At 37.0% G+C, this 25,595-nt stretch overlaps 2 protein-coding genes across 4 annotated transcripts in view; one reads left to right on the plus strand and one right to left on the minus strand.

The window, feature by feature from the left end:
* Window positions 1-1,916: 1,916 nt before the first annotated feature.
* On the plus strand, window positions 1,917-18,747 carry RNF141 (ring finger protein 141). Of its 2 annotated transcripts, none has more exons than XM_034417078.3 (6): window positions 1,917-2,073; window positions 7,553-7,755; window positions 9,050-9,158; window positions 9,522-9,703; window positions 10,517-10,624; window positions 15,789-18,747. In XM_034417078.3, the coding sequence occupies exons 1-6, from the start codon at window positions 1,921-1,923 to the stop codon at window positions 15,937-15,939; spliced, it is 906 nt and encodes a 301-aa protein (XP_034272969.2). In that variant the 5' UTR covers window positions 1,917-1,920; the 3' UTR covers window positions 15,940-18,747. The 2 variants fall into 2 exon arrangements, with proteins under 2 accessions (XP_034272969.2, XP_034272970.2); XM_034417079.2 differs by having other exon boundaries at window positions 1,923-2,073; window positions 14,418-16,317.
* A 366-nt stretch (window positions 18,748-19,113) lies between these two features.
* Window positions 19,114-25,595, minus strand: part of AMPD3 (adenosine monophosphate deaminase 3) — a 48,676-nt gene continuing 42,194 nt past the window's right edge. For both annotated transcript variants that reach the window (XM_034417074.3, XM_034417075.3), the window contains exons 14-16: window positions 24,655-24,828; window positions 23,453-23,563; window positions 19,114-22,488 (exon numbers count right to left, since the gene is read on the minus strand). In XM_034417074.3, coding sequence (XP_034272965.2) covers window positions 22,312-22,488; window positions 23,453-23,563; window positions 24,655-24,828 — 462 coding nt within the window. In that variant the 3' untranslated portion in view covers window positions 19,114-22,311. The remainder of the gene's footprint in view (window positions 22,489-23,452; window positions 23,564-24,654; window positions 24,829-25,595) is intronic.

The following is a 25,595-nucleotide window of genomic DNA, read 5'->3' on the forward strand; positions in this document are numbered from 1 at the left end:
ATAAATTATAGTAATCAGATTTGTCTGAAAGAAAAAATGCTTAATGAAATCAATCTGCTTTAATATATTTGCTCAGAAATAATCATAGGAAGAAAATATCTGGAGCAATTAAAGAAATATTACAGGTAGTCCTTGACTTACAATAGTTCATTTAATGACCATTCAAAGTTACAACAGCACTGAAAAAAGTAACTTATGACCGTTTTTGACACTTATGCACCAAGACAAATTCCTTGTGTGTCCAATCACACTTGGCCGATAAAAATTATGACCATTGCAGCAGCCCCATGGTCACATGATCAAAATTCATATCCTTGGCAACTGGTTCATATTTATGACAGTTGCAATATCCTGTGGTCATGTGATCACCTTTTTTGACCTTCTGACAAGTAAAGTCAATGGAGAAGCCAGATTCATTTAACAACTTTGTTACTAATTTAACAACTGTGGTCATTTACTTAATAACTGTAACAAGAAAGAATGTAAAATAGGGCAAAACTCACTTAACAAATGTCTTAAGAACAGAAATTTTGGACTCAATTGTGGTCATATGTGGAGGACTACCTGTATTGGTTCAGGTACATAATTCTTCATGCCATGTTAAAATAATTAGCTTAAATAATAAATGGTAAGATTCAACTTTTCGTGCCAGGAAAGGAACAGTTCCACACACATTTGTGGGCCAAGTGGAAATGAATTAAAAGCTTTCTATGAGAAAAGGCCAGAAAATAATTTTTGTTATTCTTCATGCTGTTTCAATTCTGTCAATAGAACCTATGTCTTGAGTCGGATTCATGATTGTGATGGATAGGATATAATTTCTGTACAAAATCATAGGAAATCAGACCTGTGTTTCTTGCACCACAGATGTACCAAAAGCTGTCAGATCCGCCAGACTGATGAAAAATGGTGATTTTAGGTGAATCCTGTATAAAACCTAAGCATCAGATCAAACATCAAAACCTTTGGATCCATTAGTTCACTGCTAATACAGAAGCGACATGCAATTTAATGTTGGTTTATAAGGACTTCTTTTAAAAAATCATGGAAAAGCAAGGCAATCTGACTGAGTTTTAGAAGCACTTTTGTGGCATTGGCTAATTGGTGTAAAAAACCTCAGAACAATGTTAGGGTTCGATGCATGTACGCAGACTGGAAATTAATCTTTTGCCTGGTTTTCCCACCACGTTGTCTCCAATAAACGTGTCTTGTAGGATTGCACTGGGAATGACCCAAAGGTGCTTTTTCAAGAGGAGACTGGACTTTCTTGTTTTTCTTTGAAGAAATTTCGCTTCTCATCCCAGAAGCTTCTTCAACTCTGGATGAGAAATGAAATGTCTTCAAACACACACACAAACACATACACGAAAGTCCAGTTTCCTCTTTGAAAAAGGACCTTTGTCACACACAGACACAGATACACACAGAGAGACATAGAGAGACATAGACACACACACGCACACACACACACAAAGTCCAGTCTCCTCTTGAAAAAGCACCTTTGTCGCACACAAACACACACACACACACACACACACAGAGACACAGACACAGACACACAGACACAGACACACACACACACACACACAAAGTCCAGTCTCCCCTTGAAAAAGCACCTTTGGGAAAACCACGACCTGGATGACATCTAGGCAATGACAATCCTTTCAGAGAATCCTCCCGGAAAATCACGACGGACCAATAGTCCGACTCTTAACTTTTTCCCCCTCTTATATTTAGAAAACGTTTTGCAGACTGTAAAAAAAACAAAAAAAAAAACAGACGGCGAAGAACCATTCTCGGGAAGTTACCCTCGAAACCCTCGCGGCAGTTCGGCTATTTTCGACGTCCTGGCAAGGAAAAGCGGGGAAGCGAAGCTTCAAGTCGTCAGCTGAGCGCGACGGGATTCACCCTGGCCCGTTAATGTCGCGTCCTGACGTCATGCACTCCACTGGGCAGGCGGACCGGGTCCGTAGACTCGGCGCCCGAAGTGGGGCGGAGGGGGGTGGGCGGAGCTATTGCTGGCGGTCGGAGTCTGTTGCTGCGAATTCGGAGCAGGATGTTGGAGCGTCAGCGGTGAGGGCTGCCGCGGAGAGTTTGGCTTGTTATGGGCCTTGAACCCGGGAGGAGGAGGAGGAGGAAGGGGGGCGGGGGGGGTGTCTCTTCCCTTGCAACCAGAGTTCGAGTTAAGCCAACAACAAAAGGGAAAACGGGATTGGAGGGTGGGGTGTGTGGTCGTGGCGTGAGCCATAACGAAGTGGTTGCATTAAAATGTTAAGATTTTATTATTCACATTTTCATGAAGGTTATATGAGCGTTTAGCATGTCCCTGTCCTCCCCCCCCCCACCCCGCTCTCTTCTCCCATTTCCTTCGATATGCAAACACTGGCCCTTTTTCGGGGACTGGGAATCAAATACTGGGCTGCGTTCTAAAGCCTGGGAGATGGCAATGGTAGTTTAAAGGTCTTTTCTCACGCCCGTCGGATGCAAAGGCAACCCTGTATAAAGGTGTATACCCTGTAAAATAACCCTAAACCGCCCCCACCCCACCCATCTACCCTTAATAAAGCCTTCTTCTTTTTTTTTTTTTTTTGACGTTGGCTGAGATCCACTTTGCAAGGCGCTGGGTGTGTTTCTCTCCCAAAATTCAGGGACTTTGTTTCTTTCCAACTCAGCCCAAGCTGCCTGAGTTTTAGGGGCAACAGAGCAGGTTCCCCACATGGAGGTTTGGGGCTTGTTGGTTTTCTGCTACTATTAGGCCAGGGGTCTCCAATCTTGGCAACTTTTAAGACTTGTGGACTTCAACTCCCACAATTCCTCAGCCAGCTTTGCTTTAAGATTTATGGACTTCAACTCCAGCTTTGCTGGCTGAGGAATTATGGGAGTTGAAGTCCACAAGTCTTAAAAGTTGCCAGGATTGGAGACCCCTGTATTAGGCTCAAGAGGACCAGCCCTGCCTCCCTGTGTATTACCTTGCCTATTGCCTCTTCTGAGTGAGCTAAAAAACATAAATCAGGTATAAGTGGAGTTCCTTGAGTTTTGTGAATAGAGAAGCACTTTTTCTGGGTAGTCCAGGACTATCCAGGATTCGTGCTGACGATGTTACCTAGTTTTTGGTCATGGAATGTCTGCAAGGGAGCATCGAGGGCTCCTCCGTTCAGCAGCCTCTGCAAGGAATCAAGTTTGTTTACGTTTTTAATCCAATGTTTGTGACGCCCCCAAGGGAGTTTGACAGATACCCTAACTAATATTTCTTGATGGCTTAGCAGCTGGCCCACCTTGTCTAAACAACAAAAGCTCAGCTACGGCTAGGCTGGGTTGGGTTAAGATTGGGGCCTGTAGGTTTGTTTAACCAGAAAGTTGGGAAACCTGTCTCAGAAATAAGCAGTGGGAAACTTATGTTTTAGTGCAGTCACATCAGCAGCTGAGCAGGACTTGAAGGCGATTATATTGCCCGTATAGCAACATCCGGGGTTGGTTTAGAGGAGGGGTGTCAAACTCTATTTCATTGAGGGCCGCATCAGAGTTGTGTTTGAGCTCAGGAGGGAGGGCGTGGCCAGCTCGAAGTGTCGGGGGCACCTGCAAAAGGGGAAACATTTCTCGTTTTGTTTTTGTTTTGCTTTTAGTTTGTTCTTCTAGGCCACTGTCAGTAAAAACAGAGTTCAGGGAGATGTGTTGCCCCCCCGGCCCCCATTTTTAGCCGCAACGGCCTCCTGCAGCCCTCTGCCAGCAAAAATGGAGCTTTGGGGGGGGGGCACGCAGCCCCCTGGGCTCTATTTTCACTGGAAGATGGCTGCAAGAGACTGTTTTTGCTGACAGGGGCACCCTAACCCTTGGCTGTTTCCAGGGCGCCCTGCAGGCCTTGAGTTTGACACCCCTGGTTTAGAGAGATGAAACACTCTGGATGCTTCTAAAACATAGATACAAGTAGTCCTCGACTTACAACAATTCATTTAGTGACTGTTTGAAGTTGCAGTGGCGCTAAAAACAGTGACTTATGACCATTTTCACACTTATGACCATGGCAGCTTCCCCGTGGTGACGTGGTTTACATTCAGATGTTTGACAACTGACTCACATTTATGAGGGGTTGCAGTGTTCAGGAGTCATTTTGCGACCTTCTGACAAGCAAAGTCAACGGAGAACCCAGGTTCACTTAACAACCATGTTACTAATTTAAGAACTGCAGTGATTAACTTAGCAAATGTGGCAAGAAAAGTCGTAAAATGCGACAAATTGATTTAACAAATTTTGACTTAACAACATTGTTTTCCCGCATTTTACGATCTTTCTTGCCATGGTTGTTAAGTGAGTAACAAGGTTAAGTGAATCTATTTTCTTCATTGACTTTTCTTGTAAGAAGGTCACAAAAGGTGTTCACATGACTCCAGGACACTGCAGCTGTCATAAATATGAATCAGTTGCCAACCAGCTAAATTTTGATTATGTGACGACCATGGGAATGCTGTAACAGTCATAAGTGTGAAAAACGGTCATAAGTCACTTTTTCCAGTGGTGTTGTAACTGAGTGATCACTAAATGAACTGTTGTAAGTTGAGGACTACCTGTATCTCAATTTTGGGGGACAGCTCTGCAAAATGATACCCTATTAAAACAGGTTGCTGGAATTCTGAAAAATGCTTCTACTAAACAATACATTTATAATTTAAATTACATTTCAAACTGTAAAATTTAGGACTTTTTTAATGTTTATGTTCAAATGTTCATTTTAGAAATTAATGCTTTCAATTTTCAAGCCTTGATTTATTTACTCTTGGGCAGTTCCACTCAACCCTATGAGCAACAGAGTTATTTTATAACAGGCATTACATTTCCCTGACTTTAATATTATTACTTTTCAAATCTTTCATAATACTGTGATAATGTATCTTGTATATTGTTTTTAAATTAATGTCTATTAATAGACATTACAGTTTTACAATTTTTGTTTGGTTTTTTTAAGATTTAAGATAATTACTTTGAAATATACTCAGAAAACTCCAGCTATTGGATAGATTAAAATATATTTAGTAAAAAGTAGAATGACAAATTAGAGCATAAAATAAATTATAGTCTTTAAATTATGCACCATAAGTATAATTTGTGAGTTTTTTGCATGTCTAATATGTTCTCCTTAATGGTCAACTAAATTTTGCTGTGCATTGTTATTTTCTGCATGGTTTCACCTGAATGAATGTTATTCTCTCTCCATTTAAAAAATACTTCAGTCTACAGAGTTTTAAACATAAACTTGCAATTGTTAGTCATTATATTTTGTATTTTAGGAGTTACTAAAATAAGAGTTATTGCATTTTTAATAAAAATGTGCATTCACAGGGTGTTAATTTCCATATTGAGAATATGCTTGAGTTAGGTGTCAGTAGTATTGGATTTAATCTGTTCTGACCCAGCCTTAGCACAAACAAGAAACAGACTCCTTGTCACAAAAAAACCCTCTTTATTTTCCTCTTGTGAATTAATTGGATCCGCTCCAGTCCGGCTTCCGGCCTGGGTACAGCACGGAAACGGCATTGGTCGCGTTGGTGGATGATCTCTGGAGGGCTCGGGATAGGGGTTGCTCCTCTATCCTGGTCCTGTTAGATCTCTCAGCAGCTTTTGATACCATTGACCATGGTATCTTGCTGCACCGGTTGGAGGGGTTGGGAGTGGGGGGCACCGTTTTGTGGTGGTTCTCCTCCTATCTCTCTGACCGGTCGCAGTCGGTGTTGGCAGGGGGGCAGAGGTCAACCCCGAGGCGCCTCGTTTGTGGGGTGCCGCAAGGGTCGGTCCTCTTGCCCCTTCTGTTCAACATTTATGTGAAGCCGCTGGGCGAGATCATCCGTGGCTTTGGGATGGAGTTCCATCAGTACGCTGATGATACGCAGCTGTACATCTCCACCCCAGGCCATCTTAACGATGCCCTTGAAGTGATGTCCCGGTGCCTGGAGGCCGTGCAGATCTGGATGGGGAATAACAGGCTTCGACTCAACCCTTCCAAGACCGAGTGGCTGTGGCTTCCGGCATCCCGATATAGCCAGCTGGTGCAACTTGGGCGTCCGCCTGGATACACGGCTGTCTTTGGAAGAGCATATGACGGCCGTGGCCAGGGGGGCTTTTCATCAGGTCCGCCTGATTCGCCAGTTGCGGCCCTTTCTGGATTGGGACTCCTTACTCACAGTCACTCAGGTGCTCGTCACTTCCCGCCTGGACTACTGCAATGCTCTCTACATGGGGCTCCCCTTGAGGAGCACCCGGAGGCTCCAACTGGTGCAGAATGCAGCCGCGTGGGGGATTATGGGAGCAAGAGGGCGCTCCCATGTGATGCCTCTTCTGCGCGAGCTGCATTGGCTTCCAGTGGTCTTCTGGGTGCGCTTCAAGGTGTTGGTCACCACCTTTAAAGCGCTCCATGGCATCCCACCGACCAATACGCTCCCACAGAGAGGGACTCCTCAGGGTGCCGTCAGCCAGGCAATGTCGGCTGGCGACCCCCAGGGGGAGGACCTTCTCTGTGGCAGCACCTGCCCTCTGGAACGATTTGCCCCCGGAGATACGAAGGATACCAGATCTCCGGGCCTTTCGCTGTGCCCTAAAAACCTTTCTTTTCCATCAAGCAGGGCTGGCGTGAAACCCCCCCCCCTTTTTTAGCTCTTTTTAGTTTTTTAGCTTTTTAAGTGTAAATTGGGTTTTAATTGGATTATTTTAAATTGTGGGCCAAAGATGTATAATTCTTTTAATTGATTTTAAATTTGGTATTGGTATGTTTTTATCCTTGGCTGTGCACCGTCCTGAGTCCAATAGGAGAAGGGCGGTATATAAATTGAATAAATAAATAAATTGCATTCACCCACCAGGCATTAGTCCTTCAAGGAGTTAACAGACCTTATCAGTTCCTTGTGATAATTTTAAAGCTGTGAGCTCCCAGACGAAAGGCTGCAAATTAAGTTCTAGCAAGCAGTCTTTGTGACACGAAAGGCAATGAGCCAAAATCTTCAAAATCTTCAGAACTACGAACTGTTGTTTCCTACGACCACCACTCCCCTTTCCTTTTATTTATTCCCCAGCCAGGGAGGGGCCATTCAGCGTCCATGTGTGCCTTGCTTCCCGAGTCGACTCCTTGTCCTCAGTTGTTCTCTTCTCCTAACAGCTCTGTGCATATGTGCATCTGGAACAGACCCCAGCTGTTCTTCCTCCCCACTTATCTCCGCCTCCAAAGGCAGCTGCCTCTCCAGTGGCTGGGAAATGTCAGACGGACCTGGCTCTATCTCTATCGCATCCGACGCAAAGCATCCAGAGCCTGCCTCAGACTCCAGAGGTGGCCCAAGTTCTTCCCCCAACCTCCTCATTGTCCGACTGTGCTGCCAGCTCTGCTGGCAGCTGGTGGGCCACAACATAATCTGACTTCATATCTGGTTAGCTCTATATAAAGCAAACCAGCTTTATAAAGCTACTCCAGCTAAACTATATAGCATGTGGTTAGCTTGCAATTTAGGCATTGTGAATTGAATGCAATGATGACTATTTCTTCTAAAACAGTGTTTTAAAATATTTTTATTAGAAATTCTCTAAATGTGGAAAGCAGTATTTCATCCTGGGACCTGAGCTAAAGCAGTCTATCATGGGCCAGCAACTCTCAAGCCAAACACAGACAGTTATAAATAAGCTGCCAGAAAAAGTTGTCAAGCATGTCTCTCTTGTTCGAGAAAGTGGTTTCTTGACATATGAAGAATTTTTGGGAAGAGTGGCTGAGCTGAATGACACGTGAGATTTTTTCTCTTTACACATGTAATAGTTTAAATATTAAACAGGAACCTGCTTAAGGTATTTGAGAATGAATTATTAGCAATATATACTGTATATGACTGCTTAATTTCTAATAAAAATGGGACAGTTGCATTACATGGTGTGACATAATATTTAGTTTCTCGGGATGTGTTTGGTCATATCTTAAACCGCAACAAATACTTTGCGATCAGGACTTTATCAGATGTATATTGTAATGTTTTTCAAATTGAAATGAGTAGATATGAGAGAAGCTTATTTCCCTTATTACAGGCACCATAATAAATTACATAAGAGCAATAAAAATAAATCTAGTACTCATTCATTGAAACTTAACGACAGTTAAACCAATCAATGCAAGCCTCCTAAACCATGACTTACCCATATTAATATTGAACTACTTGGAAAATACTTTACTCTCTTTGCAATTATCACTTTATTAAAATGTGTCCTAAAATTGAATTTCTATTGGACATGAATGCATTTTTCAATTCTTGCTTTAGTAGGAAAATAAAGCTCTTAAAAATACTGTAGTTGCAAACATAATAATGTTGCTTTATACTGAGTCAGATAATTGGTATACCTAACTCAGCAATTATTTATGGTGACTAGTAATGTCTTTCCAGGGTATCTGACATTTACTTTATGTCAGATATGGTTATGAAGGAATTAAGCCTGAGAACTTTTGTCTGTAAACCATATACCAATCACTTACATACAGTTCTTAAAATCAGAAGTTGCATGAAAACACACACTTTATATAAACACATATTGGTATAAAATTTTCCAGCATTTTGGTTGGAATCATAACACATAATTATTTTAAAGTTGTCGTCCTGGAGAACCACAAATGAAGATGAACCAGAGAAAGAATAATTATATTCCCAAGAAGCAATTCAAAGAAAGATGAATGTTTATGTATAAGCACTGGGCTGGAAATGACTTCCTTGATTTGTTCTCCTGCCAATCTTCTGGAAACAGTCTTCCAGGATCAAAGGCTTTTAGATGAATGGTGTTGGCTCTTAGCAAGATACTTTCAAACTAGATAAAGATGATATCAACAAGTCTTTTCATGAAAGCAGCTTAGGAAGGGCCTGAGTGGAAAAACCAATTTCCACCAAATCCATTACACAGATCACCTAATTTGGATCCAGTTCTATGTTTGAAAATATATTTCCTTGCAATTTGTACATCATGTTCACTGTAATGTTTAAAGTGTGTATCCTTTTGTGCTACATTTATAGAATGTTGAATAAATGTTAAATATTTCCAGAACTGCACAATTAGCTTCTGGCCAGAATAAGCACCTGTTATTTGAAGTGCAGCCAGGGTCTGATGCTACAGCTTTATGGAAGGTGGCCGTTCGGATAGTTTGCACTAAAGTAAGTTTATTAGAATCTTAAATTCTCTAATTTATAGCAACATATAATGCCTATTAAGGATAAATTTTGTGGATGTTCATAGTTAATTAGAAAAAATGCCACATTTTCATAACTTATTAAAAATATGTATTTTGCTGTGTTTATAATGTTTTGCTTGTCATAATTGTACTAATGTACAATTATGACAATTATGATTGTATTAATGTGCCATTTACCATTCTGAACATTATAAAGACATTTATAGCATCTCATAATGTCAAATTTCTGAGTTAGGAACTCTTGATTTACATTTCACTAAAAATAAAATTAGAATAAATGGTGAGATATTCAAGAAAAATGATAATGCTGCTCTCTGTGTTACAGATAAACAAGACAAGTGGGAATGTGGAAGTTTCAAGAATCATGAACTTGTATCAGTTCATTCAACTTTATAAAGATATTACAAGTCAGGCATCACAGGTTCTTTCACAGAAAGCTGCCTCAGAAGGAATAGCAGAAGATCTGTCATCTGTTGAATCTTGTCAGGCTAGCCTTTGGATGGGAAGGTATTTGAAATACTCTAAAAATGTTTGAATCTGTCCAGTTTCTTGCTCCAGCAAGGAGTTTTGTAAACTTGATTCAGTTTAGGTGAAGGTTGTCATTTATTATAAAAATGTGCAATGAATGAACACTCAGTTATTTAGTCTACCTTTTTTCTTACTGAAAATATATGTAAACTTTTCTGAAAAAGAGGCACATCCTCCTGCAGAGAGGCATCCTCTTCATCCTTTAGTGATGAAGATTCATTTTGAAAACGAAATAATCTATCATTCGTATTAATTTTCCCCATTCTGGAAAATTTGAGATTATTCAGAGAGCTGAAAGAACATTAAATTACTTCTGTGCTAGAAAACTATTGGAAATAGGCACTTAGATAACGGGAATAGCTATTTGCCATTGTATACAACAATCTCTCTGGTTGTTTGGTGTGTGTAAAAATGTCTGTTCATGCACCACTCATAGTATGCAAACATTAGTAATTGTGTACATGTTGAAGAAGCAAATAACTTTTCTTATTTGTACATCAGTCTATGATTATTCTTTTTAAACACTTTTTAACATTTTTAATGTGTATTATAAGTTTCGTTTATAGAATACCATTTTTTAATATAAAAATGGTCTCCGTCCTCTTTTCTTAGGACAAAACCCAGATAGTTTCTTGCAAGTTGAATGTGAAATTGATTTAGTGAACTAGGGGTTAGAAGATTATAACTATTCATGATAAAATATTTAACAAGAAACAATTCAAGGTATACTACATATACAATTAAAGTTCTGGAAATCTTCGATTGTGAATAAATAATATATTTGCACTGTAGGGTGAAACAGCTTACTGATGAGGAAGAATGTTGCATTTGTATGGATGGACGTGCTGATCTAATCTTGCCATGTGCCCACAGTTTTTGTCAGAAATGCATTGATAAATGGTAAGTCACTTAGTTAAAACTCATGAACAAATTATACCATGTTTAATGAAGAAAGGAAATGAACCCTTCTTTTCAAGGTCACCTCAGATTTGCAAGTTCAGCTCAAACTAGTCCTGGGGATTTCACACGCAAACAAATATGTGTATTTTATATACTTGTATATTTGAGTAGTTATATGTACCTGCTTATATACATGCTGCTCAGAAACCTTACTTCAAGAGGCATGCCAGCCTATATGCAAAACATAATACTTTTTATAATGCCAATAAACCAGGCAGGTGGTTAGCATATTTGTTAAGGAAAAAGCAAAAATCAAGGACAATAGAGAAAATAAAATATAAGAGTAAAGAGGTTTATGAGCAACAACTGATTAAAAAATCTTTTTTAGAGTTTTATTCGAGGCTGTATACTGGTGACAAAATTAAAGATATAGATATAGACAGATATTTGTAGAAAGAGAATATTTATACAATTTCAAATGAGCAGAGGGATAGTTTAAATCAATTGATAAATTCCGAGGAAATTGTGTTAGCAATTAAGCAGTTGAAAGTGGGTAAAGCTCCTGGGACGGACGGTTGACAGCTATTTATTATAAAACTCTACAGGAGGAAATGGTAGAACCATTGAAAGAATTATTTAACAATATACAACAGGGAGGAGAGGTACCTCCAACTTGGAAGACAGCATTTATCTCGTTGATCCCAAAAGAAGGGCATGATGATACAGATCCTAAAAATTATAGGCCGATTTCATTATTAAATACAGACTATAAGATATTTGCTAAAATTTTGGCAAATAGATTAATGATAGTCATGCAGCAAATGATTCACCATGATCAAACTGGTTTTATAAATGGTAGACAAATGAAGAGTAATGTAAGGCAAATTGTTAATTTATTAGAGTATTTGGGAAGGAACAACCAGGTCCCCGCAGTGCTAGTGTTTTTGGATGCTGAGAAAGCCTTTGATAGATTGAATTGGCAATTTTTACTAAAATTAATAGAAAGGATGCAATTTGGAGAACAATTTGTACAATCTATTAAGGCAATATATCAAAAACAAACAGCGCAAATAATAGTTAATGGTGGTTTAACAGATGCTTTTAACATAGAAAAAGGAACAAGGCAAGGTTGTCCCTTGTCTCCGTTATTGTTTGTTTTGACGCTGGAAATTTTATTAAACAAGATACGCGAGATGAATACAATAAAGGAAATTAATATTAGACAGCATGAGTACAAGTTACGAGCATTTGCGGATGACCTGGTTGTTACCTTAACCCAACCGGTACAATCGATTACAGCCTTGATGGATATAACCTGCTTATATGGACAAGTATCTGGCTTTAAAATAAATGCAGCTAAAACAAAAATAATAGCTAAAAATATGGTTAGGAGCCAAAAAGAAGAGATAGAAAGGTTAACAGGATTTGAAGTAGTTAAGAAGGTTAACTATCTGGGGGTTTATATTATGACTGCAAATATGAAATTATATCAGTACAACTATGAACCATTATGGCACAAAATACAGAAAGAGATGGACAACTGGAAAAAACTACAACTGTCTTTGCTGGGAAGGATAGCCGCTGTAAAAATGAATATTTTACCAAAATTTTTATTTCTTTTTCAAATGATACCTATACTTAAAAAAGATGAAAACTTGAAGGAATGGCAGAAGGGCATAAATAAATTTGTGTGGGCAGGGAAGAAACCACGAGTTAAACAAAAGATATTGCAGGATACTTGTGAAAGAGGTGGCCTTAAGATGCCCAATTTAAGACTGTACTATGAAGCCACTGCCCTCTCAGCAATCACAGACTGGATAAACCTAACAGAGGAAGAGATATTGAATATTGAAGGATATGGTTTGGTATATGGCTGGCATGCTTAGTGTATGACAAGAAAGTAGATAAGACTTGTAAAAGTCATATATTAAGAAATGCTCTATTGCGTGTTTGGAAAAACTATAAATATAAATTAAATGATAGGTTACCAATATGGACAGAACCCAGACACGCGATAGAGAACATAAATTTAGAGCAAAAGCAAGATAAGATTACATATAAGGAACTCCTCTATAAGGAAGGAGTCAGATTACAATTAAAATCTATGGAGCAATTAAGAGAAGAAGGAATTATTAAGACTTGGTTTCAGTATGGACAGTTGCTGGCCAGATGGAGAGAAGACCAAAAAACTGGTATTTTGCAGCAGGATGAGAATTTGATAAAGCAAATAAGAGATAAAGGTCAAATGCATGTAAAAAGATTGTATAATGCATTAGTGGAAATAGATTCAGAAACAGATTTAGTTAAGGACTGTATGATAAAATGGGCACAAGATGTAGGTGAACCAATAACGATGGAAACATGGGAAAAGATATGGGTTAGAAATGTAAGATTTACACAAGCACAAAATCGAAGGGAGAATTTTTACAAGATGTTTTATAGATGGCATTTAGATCCAAAAAAATAGCTTGTATGTATCCAAACTTACAACCCAAGTGTTGGCGATGTGAGTGTGAAGATGCTACATATTTTCATATATGGTGGACATGTAAAAAAATTAAGGCTTTTTGGATAAAAATATGGTGGATTATTCAAAACATTTTGAAGAAAAAAATTAAATTCACACCACAGTTCTTTCTGTTGGGAATAGTTACGGATTGTACTGTAATAGAGACTAAGCTGGTTTTGAACTTAATAACGGCTGCCAGGTTACTGGTGGCACAGTACTGGAAGAAGGAAGATCCACCCACCATTGAGGAATGGACATTAAAAGTTGTGCATTTGGCAGAAATGGCAAAAATTTCATCATATCTTAAAGACCATTCAAATGAGAGAGAGATATCGGAATGGAGAAGATGAATTGATTATATACAGAAGAAATATCTGAATAAGAAGATTCATATAGCTTATGAATGAAATAATTTTAAGTAGTTTATATCTGGTGTTTTGGTTTTTTTTTTGTTTTTTTTTTTTGAGTTATAAGGAGTTAAGGACCTAGGGAGAATATGAAATGTAATAATTTGTTAGCATATTCTAGTTTTTGGTTTGTGAATGCTATACCCTGTGCTTGTTCTGGGAAGTCTAGGGAGGGGGGTGGGGGGGAGGGAGGGGAAGGAGGGGTTGGGGGGTGAAAATGTTTGTATTTCTTATAAAACTTTTCAATAAAAAAAAAGAGGCATGCCAGCACAAAGTAAATAAATTAATATTAGTTAATATCTTTTAATTTAAACCCCCCCAAAAAAGACAGTCCATTTGTAAATTGATCAGTCTTGCTTTTGTATGTATGCGCACCCACACATACACAAACTTTTTTCTCAGAAACACAGAAGCTCATTTACATTCACACATATACCTCTCCTTTCCAGCAAAACCAGCAAAAAGAAAATCAAATAAAACTGAATGGAGGCTTGATGGTGGGATAGAGTAATGGATAGTGAAGCCAGAGGTGGGAGAGGGGCAGATTTGGGTAGAGATATGAGATGAAGAAAAAGGCATTTGAATATGGAAGGAGAAAATAAGGACAGTGGTTAACTCGGTACTCATTGCCAGTTGGGTCCAGTGAGTACCAAAAACATTGAGTACCAAACAGACTTTTCCCATAAGGAATAATGTAATGAATCACAAGGCAGCCAACACCAACAAGCTCTAGCTTTTGCATTGAGTATTAAATAATGAGTACCAGGACAAAATTTTCATATCAAAATGCTTTGAGTACCAAATTCAATGAGTTTTAAAGCAGTTGAATATCAAGGTACCACTGTAATTATTTTCCTCATATATTTTCCTCATACAGTTGTCCACAGTGAAATTGGAGGGAGAGGAGCTGGATTCGTGAATAGAAGAGGCCTTCCAATCCTGGGCTCCTTGTGCATTTTTCAGAGTTCTAGCTCTCAGTGAGCTGGAAGAAGGTCCCCTTTTCCAGTACCACCTCTACTTCAAAGATAACAATTTAAGAGAAAGAACTTGTCTTTCTTTTTGAATAAAACCAGTACCAATATTTTAGCTAATGATGCTTTATTTGAGAAATTATATACTTCTTTTAAATAAGAAATAGTGCTTCTTGTCTAGCTATGCTAATTTGAACAAATCTTCTATGCCTGTGTGGCACAAAGCTAATTCAGTTGGACGCTATTCAAAGCTAAATGTTAACAAATAGCCACCATGTAATATGTTATATAATTTGGCTTTGCTTTATATTTCAGGGAGTAAAATTGTGCCCTTTTAAAATAATAAAGCATTCTGGTGGTATGTCTTGATTTCAAAGAGCTGCCAATTCCACTTAAAAGCAAATCTGCTTTGTTGGAACAAAATGTAACTTCAAGCAGTTATTAAGAAAGAACTACTAATACATTGTTTTCCGCTGCAAAGACATTGTCAGCAGAAGAATTCAGCGTAGTTATATTTCAGTTTCTCTGCTCCATTTATTTCTCAAGCTATATGTGTTGGGCAAGGAAATTAATTAAAAATATTTCTGTATGTTTGTACATTGTGCAAAACCTTTCATGACAAACTGATGTTGAACAACTTACAAAGTAAACTATAAAATACATAAACCAAAAATCAACAATCCATCCACATGTCACATTAAATCAAAATTACTGAAGTAAACTACTATTTTGCATAGAGGTAGAATAACTTGCATACATCAGAGCCTCCCAGATTGGAAAATTGTTTGGAAGATAGTTGAGGATCTAAATGAGTATTCTAAATATTTTGCCTCTTAATACAGTCCCCAACCTTATAAAAAAGCCAAAACAAATCTGAAAATTTCAGCCATCATGCTGTTCTGCGATACTGATAGGGTTTGCTGTATCCTTAGCCAAGTGATAGGTGAAGGCAGTCAGTATTCGTTGATAGGGCAACCAATTACTTTAAATTACAGACATTTAGAATAATGTAAATTTTTCCAATTTAAAAAACAACAGGTTGTTTTTCTTTGGAGGTTTAAGATCTCATTGCCTGGTGGCTTTCAAAAACAGGTCTGCACAGTCTATGTTGGGGATACTTTCACTGTTATTTTTAGCTTGGTCTCATAGATAAAACACTCGTCTTTTAGCCTTTTGTCCAAGATCCTATTATTTCTTACCATTAGAGCAAAAAGTCATGCGCATTGTCAGTACAAAATCTGAAAAGCAGTGATGGGTTCTTCTGACTTCCTTTGCAGGAGTGGTCGTCACAGGAATTGCCCTGTATGCCGCCTACAAGTGACCGCTGCAAATGATTCTTGGGTTGTATCTGAGGCACCTACGGAGGAAGATATTGCCACTTACATACTCAACTTGGTGGATGAGGCAGGCCAGCCCCATATACCCTGATGTTCGTCTTAACATTCATAGTCTTAACATCTCCCAAGATACCATTCTCATTATTTTTCCTTTCTTTATTCATTACATTTCTAGAAGCTAAATCATTATTTTTTAATAACGACTAGTTCTGGGAAGGCCTACTTGTAATTATTACTTTCCTCAATTACTCTGATAATATTTACGGTCAATACAATTTTCTGCTATTTTATGAGGTACTGCAGTAGGAAGTATTTTAGTTCTAGTAAAGCTGTTAAGTGTTTGTTAAAAGTTGACTTCATTGTCTCAGTTGAAAAATGTAGTTGGTTCGCAAGTCCTGTTTTCCAACACTGTCTAAAAACAATTTTCTAATGCTTAAATGGGAATTAAAATGGCTAGAGTCCTTGAACTTACTAGTTTCTGTTCTCCCTCCTATGAAATGTTGCAACTCTTCTTGTTGACATGCGTTTGATTAAATCAGTAATTGGTATGTTACATTCCTTTTATGGAATCTTTTATGAAAGCAGATTTTCTTTTATAAATGATTGATTTTTTCATTTCTACTCAGAGATAATTTTCTAAATCAGTATTTATTTCTTAAAGTTTGTCTATGCAGTATGGATGGATCCAGCAAAGTTTCTTCCAGTAACTTCTCTATCAGTAGAAGGCTTCTAATGTAGCAGACAGAAATCTTTATTCTCTTTCTCCCACCTCTTCATTTCCTACATGCCTTGAACAGCTGTCCCCTCAGCTTCAGGAGAAATTTCAGAAGAAATTCTCCAAAACAGTGAATCTCTGAAGCATAGTGCGGATAGTAAAAATCTTCTGTATTCTGTTGTTTCTTTTGCAAGTGCTTCATCTTAATTACATGTTAATTACAAAATCTGGCTGAAACATGTTTATTATTTATTTAGTTTTGTTTAGCTTAGCCTTCTATTTACCAGTTTGTAAAAAGTGCTATTGCCATGAAATGAGACGGTAAAGCACAGAGATTTCTTTTCCTGTAGGTACAATATGAAGCAGAAAAAGTAATCTTTCATTTTTTTGTGATCACTTTGCTTTAACGTAGTATGCATGTTGTAATCGAGTATTGGTGTGACAGATGTGTCCTGAGTTGTTACCCTACCAGGTTACATTAATAGTTGCCAGAAATCCACCATTTTCCAATTGGTGCTGAGTGATTTTTACAAATTTATTTCAAATGGCAGTTTAAAATGGTCCTAACCCCCCCCCAGATTAAGTCCCTAGGCAGATTGGGCCAACACAAATCCCCAAATTGATGTGTTAGTGATGTTGGATTTTATATTTTTCATAACTGCTATTATTATTATAATTATTATTCATAGAATGGATTTGGCACCACACAAGGAAAGATGGGTTAATAGTTAAATATCATGAAGAGTTTATGGCCTTATTTGGAATTGCCTGGTAATAATATACCAGGCATTTAATATATGATTAATATAGATTAATATAGTATAATAAAATTGTTTTCTACTGTTGCTGAAATGTTGCATATAAATATAGGTTGAACTAATTAAATTGCAAACCTACACTATTAGCTAAAAGATTTCTATAAATCACATCCAAGTATTGAACCTTACCACTTCAGAATATGGCAAACATGTTTTTGAGAGATTATCAAATTCTGCTTAAATTAGTAAAATCGAGTAGAAATTAGTGCTTTTCCTCTTTTTTTAATATGTGCTAAAGTCAAGGTTCGAAGAGTAACTCTTATTACTTAAAATTTGATATAGAGAAATTCAGATATTGCAAATATTTCTGACAATTGATTTTCAGTGGGCTTTAAAATTCAGAGTAAACAAAACATTTACTTGTTTTTGTTTTGATGTGTTTTTCACTGGTTATAAAACTGATTATGGATTTGATTTCCCCCACACCCTAGATATATTTGGATTTGCAGTGCTGTGATTAAAGTGCCCAATACTTTATATTGACATGGTAGAAACAATAACCCATTCTTTTTTTTTCTTCATATAAGGTTTGATTGACAGCACAAATATTTGAAATGTAAGCAGTAGATCATTAACTCCTGACATTACTTTTCTTTTTTCCTGTCATGAGTATAAGAACTGTACACCAAATCTTGAAAGATGGAAGCTTTAAAATATGCAGTCCACAGAGGGAACATGAAATTATAGGTTCGGTAATTTCACAGTTGTAAATATGTGTAAAGTGAAAATGTGAATTATATAGTGTTTCTTTTTAAATATACTCATTAGTAAAAGCGTTAACAATGTGTAATATTGATCCATAGTAAATATATATGTAAAATACACACACACACACACACATATACACACAAGCACACACACACACACACACACACAGTGTTTTACAGATTAACTATGGATCATTTGCTGTCTTCCTTTTCTCTGTTTCCATTGTGTTGTGAAGCTATGCCTCTTACTAAAGGACTTTTAGTCTAGATCGAAGATTATAGAAGAAGCTGTAACACTCAAAGACATGGAAGAGGAGATTTACAAGTTGCTTACCCATGCCTTTTGACGCATACCCTACCACAATAAGCATATGGCAAACTAGAAACCTATCATAAGAAATAAGTGTGTTACATTAATCATGTAAAACTGCAGCCCAGTTGAGTTATTCTTCTAGCATTGAATCTGATGAACATTGACAAATTTAAAAAAGGTTTTTAAAAGAAATGTTCAAGGGATGAATTACTGTTAAGAGAAGATGCATTCCTTAGTTCTTTTGTGTGGATGTGAACTTTTCTTAGTGGTTTTATATAAGACTGTTAATAACTATAAGCAATTTAATGTATTATGAGTTTTGAGCAATAAACATTTGGATTATTTATCTTTGTGTAATGTTTGAAATACCTTCTCTTAGGCATTCAGAGTCACAGTATATACACATAAAATAATTTCAAGAAAGTAAATTATGATTTATATATTCCTAGCCAGAGAGATATGCAGATCATTTTGAACTTGTATTTAATTTATTTTGAGCTTGAAATAAAATGTGCTTTGAGACACTAGTTTCTATATTTGGGGGGGGGAGTTTTATTCTGACTTAGAATGAAGTCTGTGCTGTTTCTGCGGTTGTTTTGGGGCTTATGACAATTCCCATGTTCCCACAACATTTTACCACCTAGTTTTTCTAGCAGCAGAGACTAGTCTTCCTGTTGCTATTGGGTTATAGAATAGGACAAACATCAATGAATATATTTATAAATGTTTAATATTTCCATTTATTAAGCTTCATGCTATACATATCTCTGAATATTTTAGACAACAAAATACATACTGTACATGTGTAACTCAAACCATTTTTCTTGTTTAAGCTGGACATAATTCCCATAATCCCTCTTAAACCAGCAAGGATTTCTTTGAATGCTAATCAGGTCATGTTAGCATTCTAGCATCCAAAAGTTCCATGTAGAAACAATACAATTATTTTAATTATATAAAATAATTAATGCAAGTAATCAAAATTGACAGCTAAACTTTCACCCATAAAGTCTAAGCCATCAAAAAAGTATAATAGGCAATTCCCTTCAAGAAAATATCTGGCCTTCAGTGATAATTCAAGGAAGAAGGTACCATTATTATGAAATAAAGCTTACCAAAATATTTCAAGAACTTGCAATAATAGTGCAATTTTAAACCCTTGTAAATTCAGTAGAATTTACTTTAAGGCTCATTAATCTCATACATCTCTAAGAATGGCAGAAACCATATCTGGTTTTGATATTGTTAAAATCATTTAGTGCTCACTAGAATTTGCAAATAGGCCATTTCTAAATATGCAGGAGCTCCTACTGAGTATAACACCTCAATTTATTAAAGCAGCTATGTCTTTTCCACGTGTTATTCATAATTGCTCTTATCTGTCTTTACATAAATGTGCATACACAGAACCTGTGTTTTATTTGAATTAGCTGTGCAGGTAAAAAAAATGAAGACAGCTTGAACAGCTTCCAAAGCAACTGTCCATGTCCAGAGCAGATACTGGAGAATTTGCCAGCTGTAGGGCTTGGCATACTGAAAACACAGGATTGCTGTGTAAATTAGGACTAGCCTTTCCTGTTGGACAAGCATTACAGTTGCATAATACTTTGCCATAGTGAGTGTGCTTTAAACTGCTTTTTATTAGAGCAGTGTTTTTTTTTTAATTTTGTAAAACAAAAGCAATATGGAATCCAAGGTTTCTTTTGAAAAGCTTGCTCTCTCTGCTCCACCAACTCCAGCTAATTTGTGAGAAGGAAAAAAAGTAACCGGTGATTGCAAGTAATACATTTAAAAACGATGTTCAATTTAATGTGAATAATAGTATAAAAGGAAAACTCAGAAGTACTGAAGGAAACTAAAACTTTCAGATGTGTTCTTTAATTACATAATGGAGATTTTCTAGTACCAAAATAGATCACTTTTCAAGTGAAATGAAATTTAGATTATCTGTCAAGCATTGATAAACTAGGCTATAAGGTCAAGTTCTGAAATTGTTATTAGCCAACAAAGATAAAGATGTAATTGTTATGGTCATCTTTGGTCAAAGCTGATAGTATCTATTCATCTGCTACAGTATCCCAGAATAGAATGCTAAGTTCCAAATACAGGAGCTGCCTTTATAATTATTTTGTGGAAAGGTTCTTGAGCCCCTGCTTCTGTGAACAAATTGCATTTATTGGATTGGGAGAGCTAAATTTGGACAGATGTAAAGTAAACCTGGATAGGATAGTCATCCTTCTGGATAGAAAAAAAATGAAAATAACTTATGAAATTGAAATATCTTCCCAACCAATTTGCATTAAAACACGTACAACTTTTTTCCACACTACAATAATACTTAAATTAGAAAAAGCATAAGTGCAGGGAGAGAAATTTGTTACACCTCCTTTTTTTCCTAAGAAATTCAGAATTTGTGACAAATTTTACTTTCCATCTTCCCTTTTTAGAGTTATTACTTTACTGTATTTCAAAAGGCTAACAGGTAACTACCACCATCAACAGTAATTAAATATAACTGCTTTCCAGAATTCAGAAATTGCCTCTAATAATTCATGTTCAAGTTTGCATATTCAAAATAAACTCCATATAAAAATTTTAACATTACCTACAGCAGTTGATAAATCATTAAATTCCAGTTCCCACACTTTTACATCATAGTAATGAAGTAGCAATGAAATCTACCCTGTTTTCCCCAAAATAAGACATCCCCTGATAATAAGCCCAATCGGGCTTTTGAGTGCATGGCAATAAAGCCAAGCGCTTATTTCACGATCCAAAAAAATATAAGACAGGGTCTTATTTTCGGGAAAACATGGTACTCCTTACATTACTTGGCATATTAAGCTATCAAACATCTCATTTTTAGTGCATTTTATACAAACTACAAAATGCAAGTTAAGTCTGTGCATATGTCAGCTTTCCGTTATATCAGCTTCATTCACACCTCACATATATCAAATTATGATTGGTTTGGTTTTGGTTAACAAGATTAATTAATCTTGCTGATGTAAGTATAAACCATGCTTTAAAACTTAGCACTCTATGTCAAAGCCACTGTGGCTTATTCAACAATTTTTAAAACAAACCTCAGTTTAATAAAAATGTGAATTTAGCCAATGTTGGTATTCTAATGTGCATGAATGCATATTAGCAAGTAAATATGCCTCCTAATACATAGATAAGAAAGTTCTTAATCTTCTATATCGAAAAAAAGGTGTGGAACAAGTCTCATAATGGTGAATAAAGTGGAATGTTGATATGGATCTGTTGAAAAGGCTCCACTGTATCATGTAGCAAATCCTGGTGGATATATCAACATCTGATTTGCATTTTTCAGGTATCTGGTTTATACCTGGATGACTTAGGAAGTTACCATATCAAATTACTCTTCAATTAAAGGGCCCATCTGGAAAAGCCAAGTATTTGTATGTCCACTGAACATCTACAAGTGATGTGCTGATCTTTGGTTATATTAGATTATAGTTTCTAAATCCAGGATGGTCTTTGTTAACTAACGGACACTACAGTACTGTGTACAATCAGACACCTGAAATCTAAATAGAAGTCAATGTTTAAAGTGCCATCAATCCAATATGAGAAACATTGTGAGAAAACTGGTCTGTGTGTGCTACCAAAAGCTACTGTCCTATGTCCCTTTTTTCAAAGCAGAATGTTATGTATCTTGAGATGCAAACCTATAACGACTAGAGTTAGAATGTACTTTTAAATGCATAAACAACATAGCTAGAAGCCTGCATCTTGGCATCTACAGCAGTCCTATTTAAGGTAAGTACTTGCAGAAACTGGTTTTGCAGCAATTCTGGTGTAACCTAAGAATTCTGATAATCAAATGACTTTCTGTCCTGCAAAAGCTCACATTCTCTCTTTTGTTCAGACTTGTTGGTTGTGGCTATTTTGACAGTGCTGTGATCTCTTCTGTCTTCATCGCATCAGACAGAAAACTCAGTTCATTGCATAAAGTCTCATATCTGTAAGCCATTCGAATCTGTGCAACATTTGTCTTTCTAATATCATTTCCTTCTGGCCCATCAGCACAGTAATTTAGACCTACGCATTTCTGTTTTTCCTAGAGAAACAGAGAAAAGAAGATGCTAGTTGAAAAGTTGCTTTGATTTTTTTAAAAAAAGGTAAGTGAAATACAGCAGACTGAACAATTTTAAAAGGTGTCTCTTTAGTGTATGCTTCCTCAACTGAAGGATGTGGAAGATGATCTCCACAAAATGGTATTTTTGAAAAGGAGGATATGGATTATTGAAAGTGTGTGTGTGTGAGAGAGAGAGAGAGAATTTCTATGACCACATAATCTCTTTTTAACTGCTACCAAATTGATCAACATACAAAGATGGCGTGCAACTTCATGTAGCAGCTTTCTTAAGAAATCCTTTGCTCTCTAATAGGCATGATTTTATTCTGTAACAGTACACTAGATAATTAACTAGAGATCAGTGAAACTTCCCCAAACTATGCCTTCAAATATATTGGACCGAAACTCCCATAATTTCCAGATAGCCTTTGATGAAGCCGGATGGGAATTCTGAGTGGGCTAACAGATCTGAAATGCAGTAAACATGGACAAGTTTGATAGAAATCAAGGACAAGTTAAGCCTATATGTAAACAACGGCAACTGCAGGAAGTGTGAAAAAAGTCAAGATGGCAATCATGACTGATCTTTGTATGGGACTTTTTGACTTTCTTCCCTCCCGCAATGCCGCATCTGTAAATATCATGTCAACTTTTGGCAAAAGTGGCAAAAATGAAGCAATGCTGTAAACAAAGCTCAAGGGATCAGAATTTAATCACTTCTATCCCACATATTTATCAAAACCATTAGCTCTTCAGCCTGGTTATTTGTCCTTTGAGGAAAAACACCATAACAGAAAAATGTCATTAGCTAAAATGTTCCTATTATGTGTGATGATCAGGCCCTCTGGTGGCTTTATAAATAAAAATAAAATATATTTAATGCTCCACCTAGTTTGTCCCTTACATCTTCAAATGTCTGGCGCTTACAGAAACCAAGTAAATTTACCTTATGTGACAAGCCGCTTTGTAGTACACTGTTTCTTGCAATTTCACATAGGTCACAAGTACTCAGTTTCCATACTTGGGCTGCTATGGCATATTCTTCCATCAGTGCTTCCTTCAATTATACATACAAAAATAAATGATTTGCTATCAAATACGTTTATTTATTTATTTTGCACCAACAATAGCCTGAAATCAAAGGGACCATTTCTAGTAAAAGGAAACTTCTAATTTTGCAGAGCTCTTCTATTTTCCTTAATTTTCTTCTTCCCTTGCTGTCTTCTATGTTCCCTGAAAACTTTCTCTAGGGTATGGGTGTCAAACTGGCGGCCCATGGGCCAGATGCGTCACATTCAGGCCACGCCCATCCCAGCTCTGTGAGGGGAAAACATGATACGTCACATGACGGCAATGTGACACCATGAGTTTGACACCCGTGCTCTAGAGGATTGGTGATTCCACCAGAATAGTGGAAGCAGGACTAAGTGTTCAGAGAAACAGAAAATTTGATGAAATTTCATCTTCTCACCCTTTTATCAGCAAATGTCTCATCATAGTTGGCAAGATCCAACTTCTATAGTTTCAGAGCTGGGTAGCCTGTTGAGAGTGGTAGAAACTCCAGCCACTACACAGTGAAATTTATTTCTGTAAGCACTGTGCTTTATGAAAATTGGTCATTTTCCTTCTTAGATTTTCATGGATCGGTTATACCCAAACCAGACCACACGCTCACACGTACACTCCATAGTCCAGCTGCAGGACTGATGTTAATGACATGCCAGATCAACCTTGAAACATTTAAGAGAAGCGGAAAACAAATGGCAAAAAAAAACCTGTTGAGAGTAGAAAGACTCAGACATTCTAGTTTTTAATGGCAAAATGACATAAAAGAAAGGATTTAGGAGATTGGAGTCCATACTCCATGGTTCAGTACCCAGCAGATGAGATAAGGGAGAATGGCTTGAGAAACAAAAGGATTGTGAGCATTACAGGATTCAACATTTAGGATTCAAACACAGTAAATGATTAAATTGTGAATAGAATTCTATGCCCTCCTAAATGAAGTGAAATGATAACTGAAAACTATTGCTTTCAAATAAATAAATGCAAGATTGGAGAGCTGCTGCTGAAGTTAATAAGAAAACATTTAAGTTAATATTGTTTCAGACAGAAATAAAACTTTTAAATTGCTTTCATGCAAATTACCTTCGTATAGTGGAATTGCATGGGGTCATCTGTGGACAGAGAAACACGCAGTCCCTTGTGCAAGAATTCTTGCAGTGGGTTTTTTGAATACTCCAGGAATAAGCTGTTGTTGCTAAGAGGAGACATGGCAATGGGGATTTGTGCAAGATAATAAAGATACTGGAGAACTGGACTCTGTACAAAAACAACACCCAAAATCATTATTCATTCACACAGAGATAACAGGAAAGGAAACATTCAGCTAGAGGAAATGGAAAACCATTTCTACAGTTTGGGAAACTTTAACTGACCCCGGCCCTCTGGCATTATACAAGTTGAGTTGTTATATATATAGCTATACACCCTTATTTTGCATTGCATTGATGTATTGTTTTTAAAAATGTATTTTTATGGTGAAAAATTAAACAGATTTGAGATGTTAAAACACATATCGTTGCATTAGCTGAAGTGGGAAATAAAAGGTCTTTTCCTGTCTGTGGTGATTGAGTTGTGCCTTTAGTACAAGCTACCTCTTCAAAAACCAGCTTTTGATCTTCCTATTCAGTCTATTTATCAGTGAGAAACCAGAACACTGTTGCAGTTACATGTTTATTATATGAAATACAACTGTCTGGAAAAAGTCCTTAAGGAAGCTCATGTTTGCTGTCCAAAAAAATAGAATATTTCTCAATTAGAACAGCTTATATCAGAATTATATTGAAATCTGCCATCCAGTGGAGAACTGCTTTACAAACCCAAACCCAAATCCAACTGAAAGTAAGCTTTTTCCCATTGAAATTGATTTCAACCACATGAAAGTAAATATGTCCTTTAAGCTTCCCATTTGTAGTAATTAAACACATACATTCACTCAGCATAAGCCCACATGAATTTAGTCAGGTAGTCCTATGAGTTATACAGGCCCAGGGACCTGGCATGCTTTCCCTAAGAACTGCATCTAT

Source organism: Pantherophis guttatus, chromosome 1, assembly GCF_059756535.1.
Source record: "Pantherophis guttatus breed Tessera chromosome 1, ASM5975653v1, whole genome shotgun sequence".
Classification (NCBI taxonomy): domain Eukaryota; kingdom Metazoa; phylum Chordata; class Lepidosauria; order Squamata; family Colubridae; genus Pantherophis; species Pantherophis guttatus.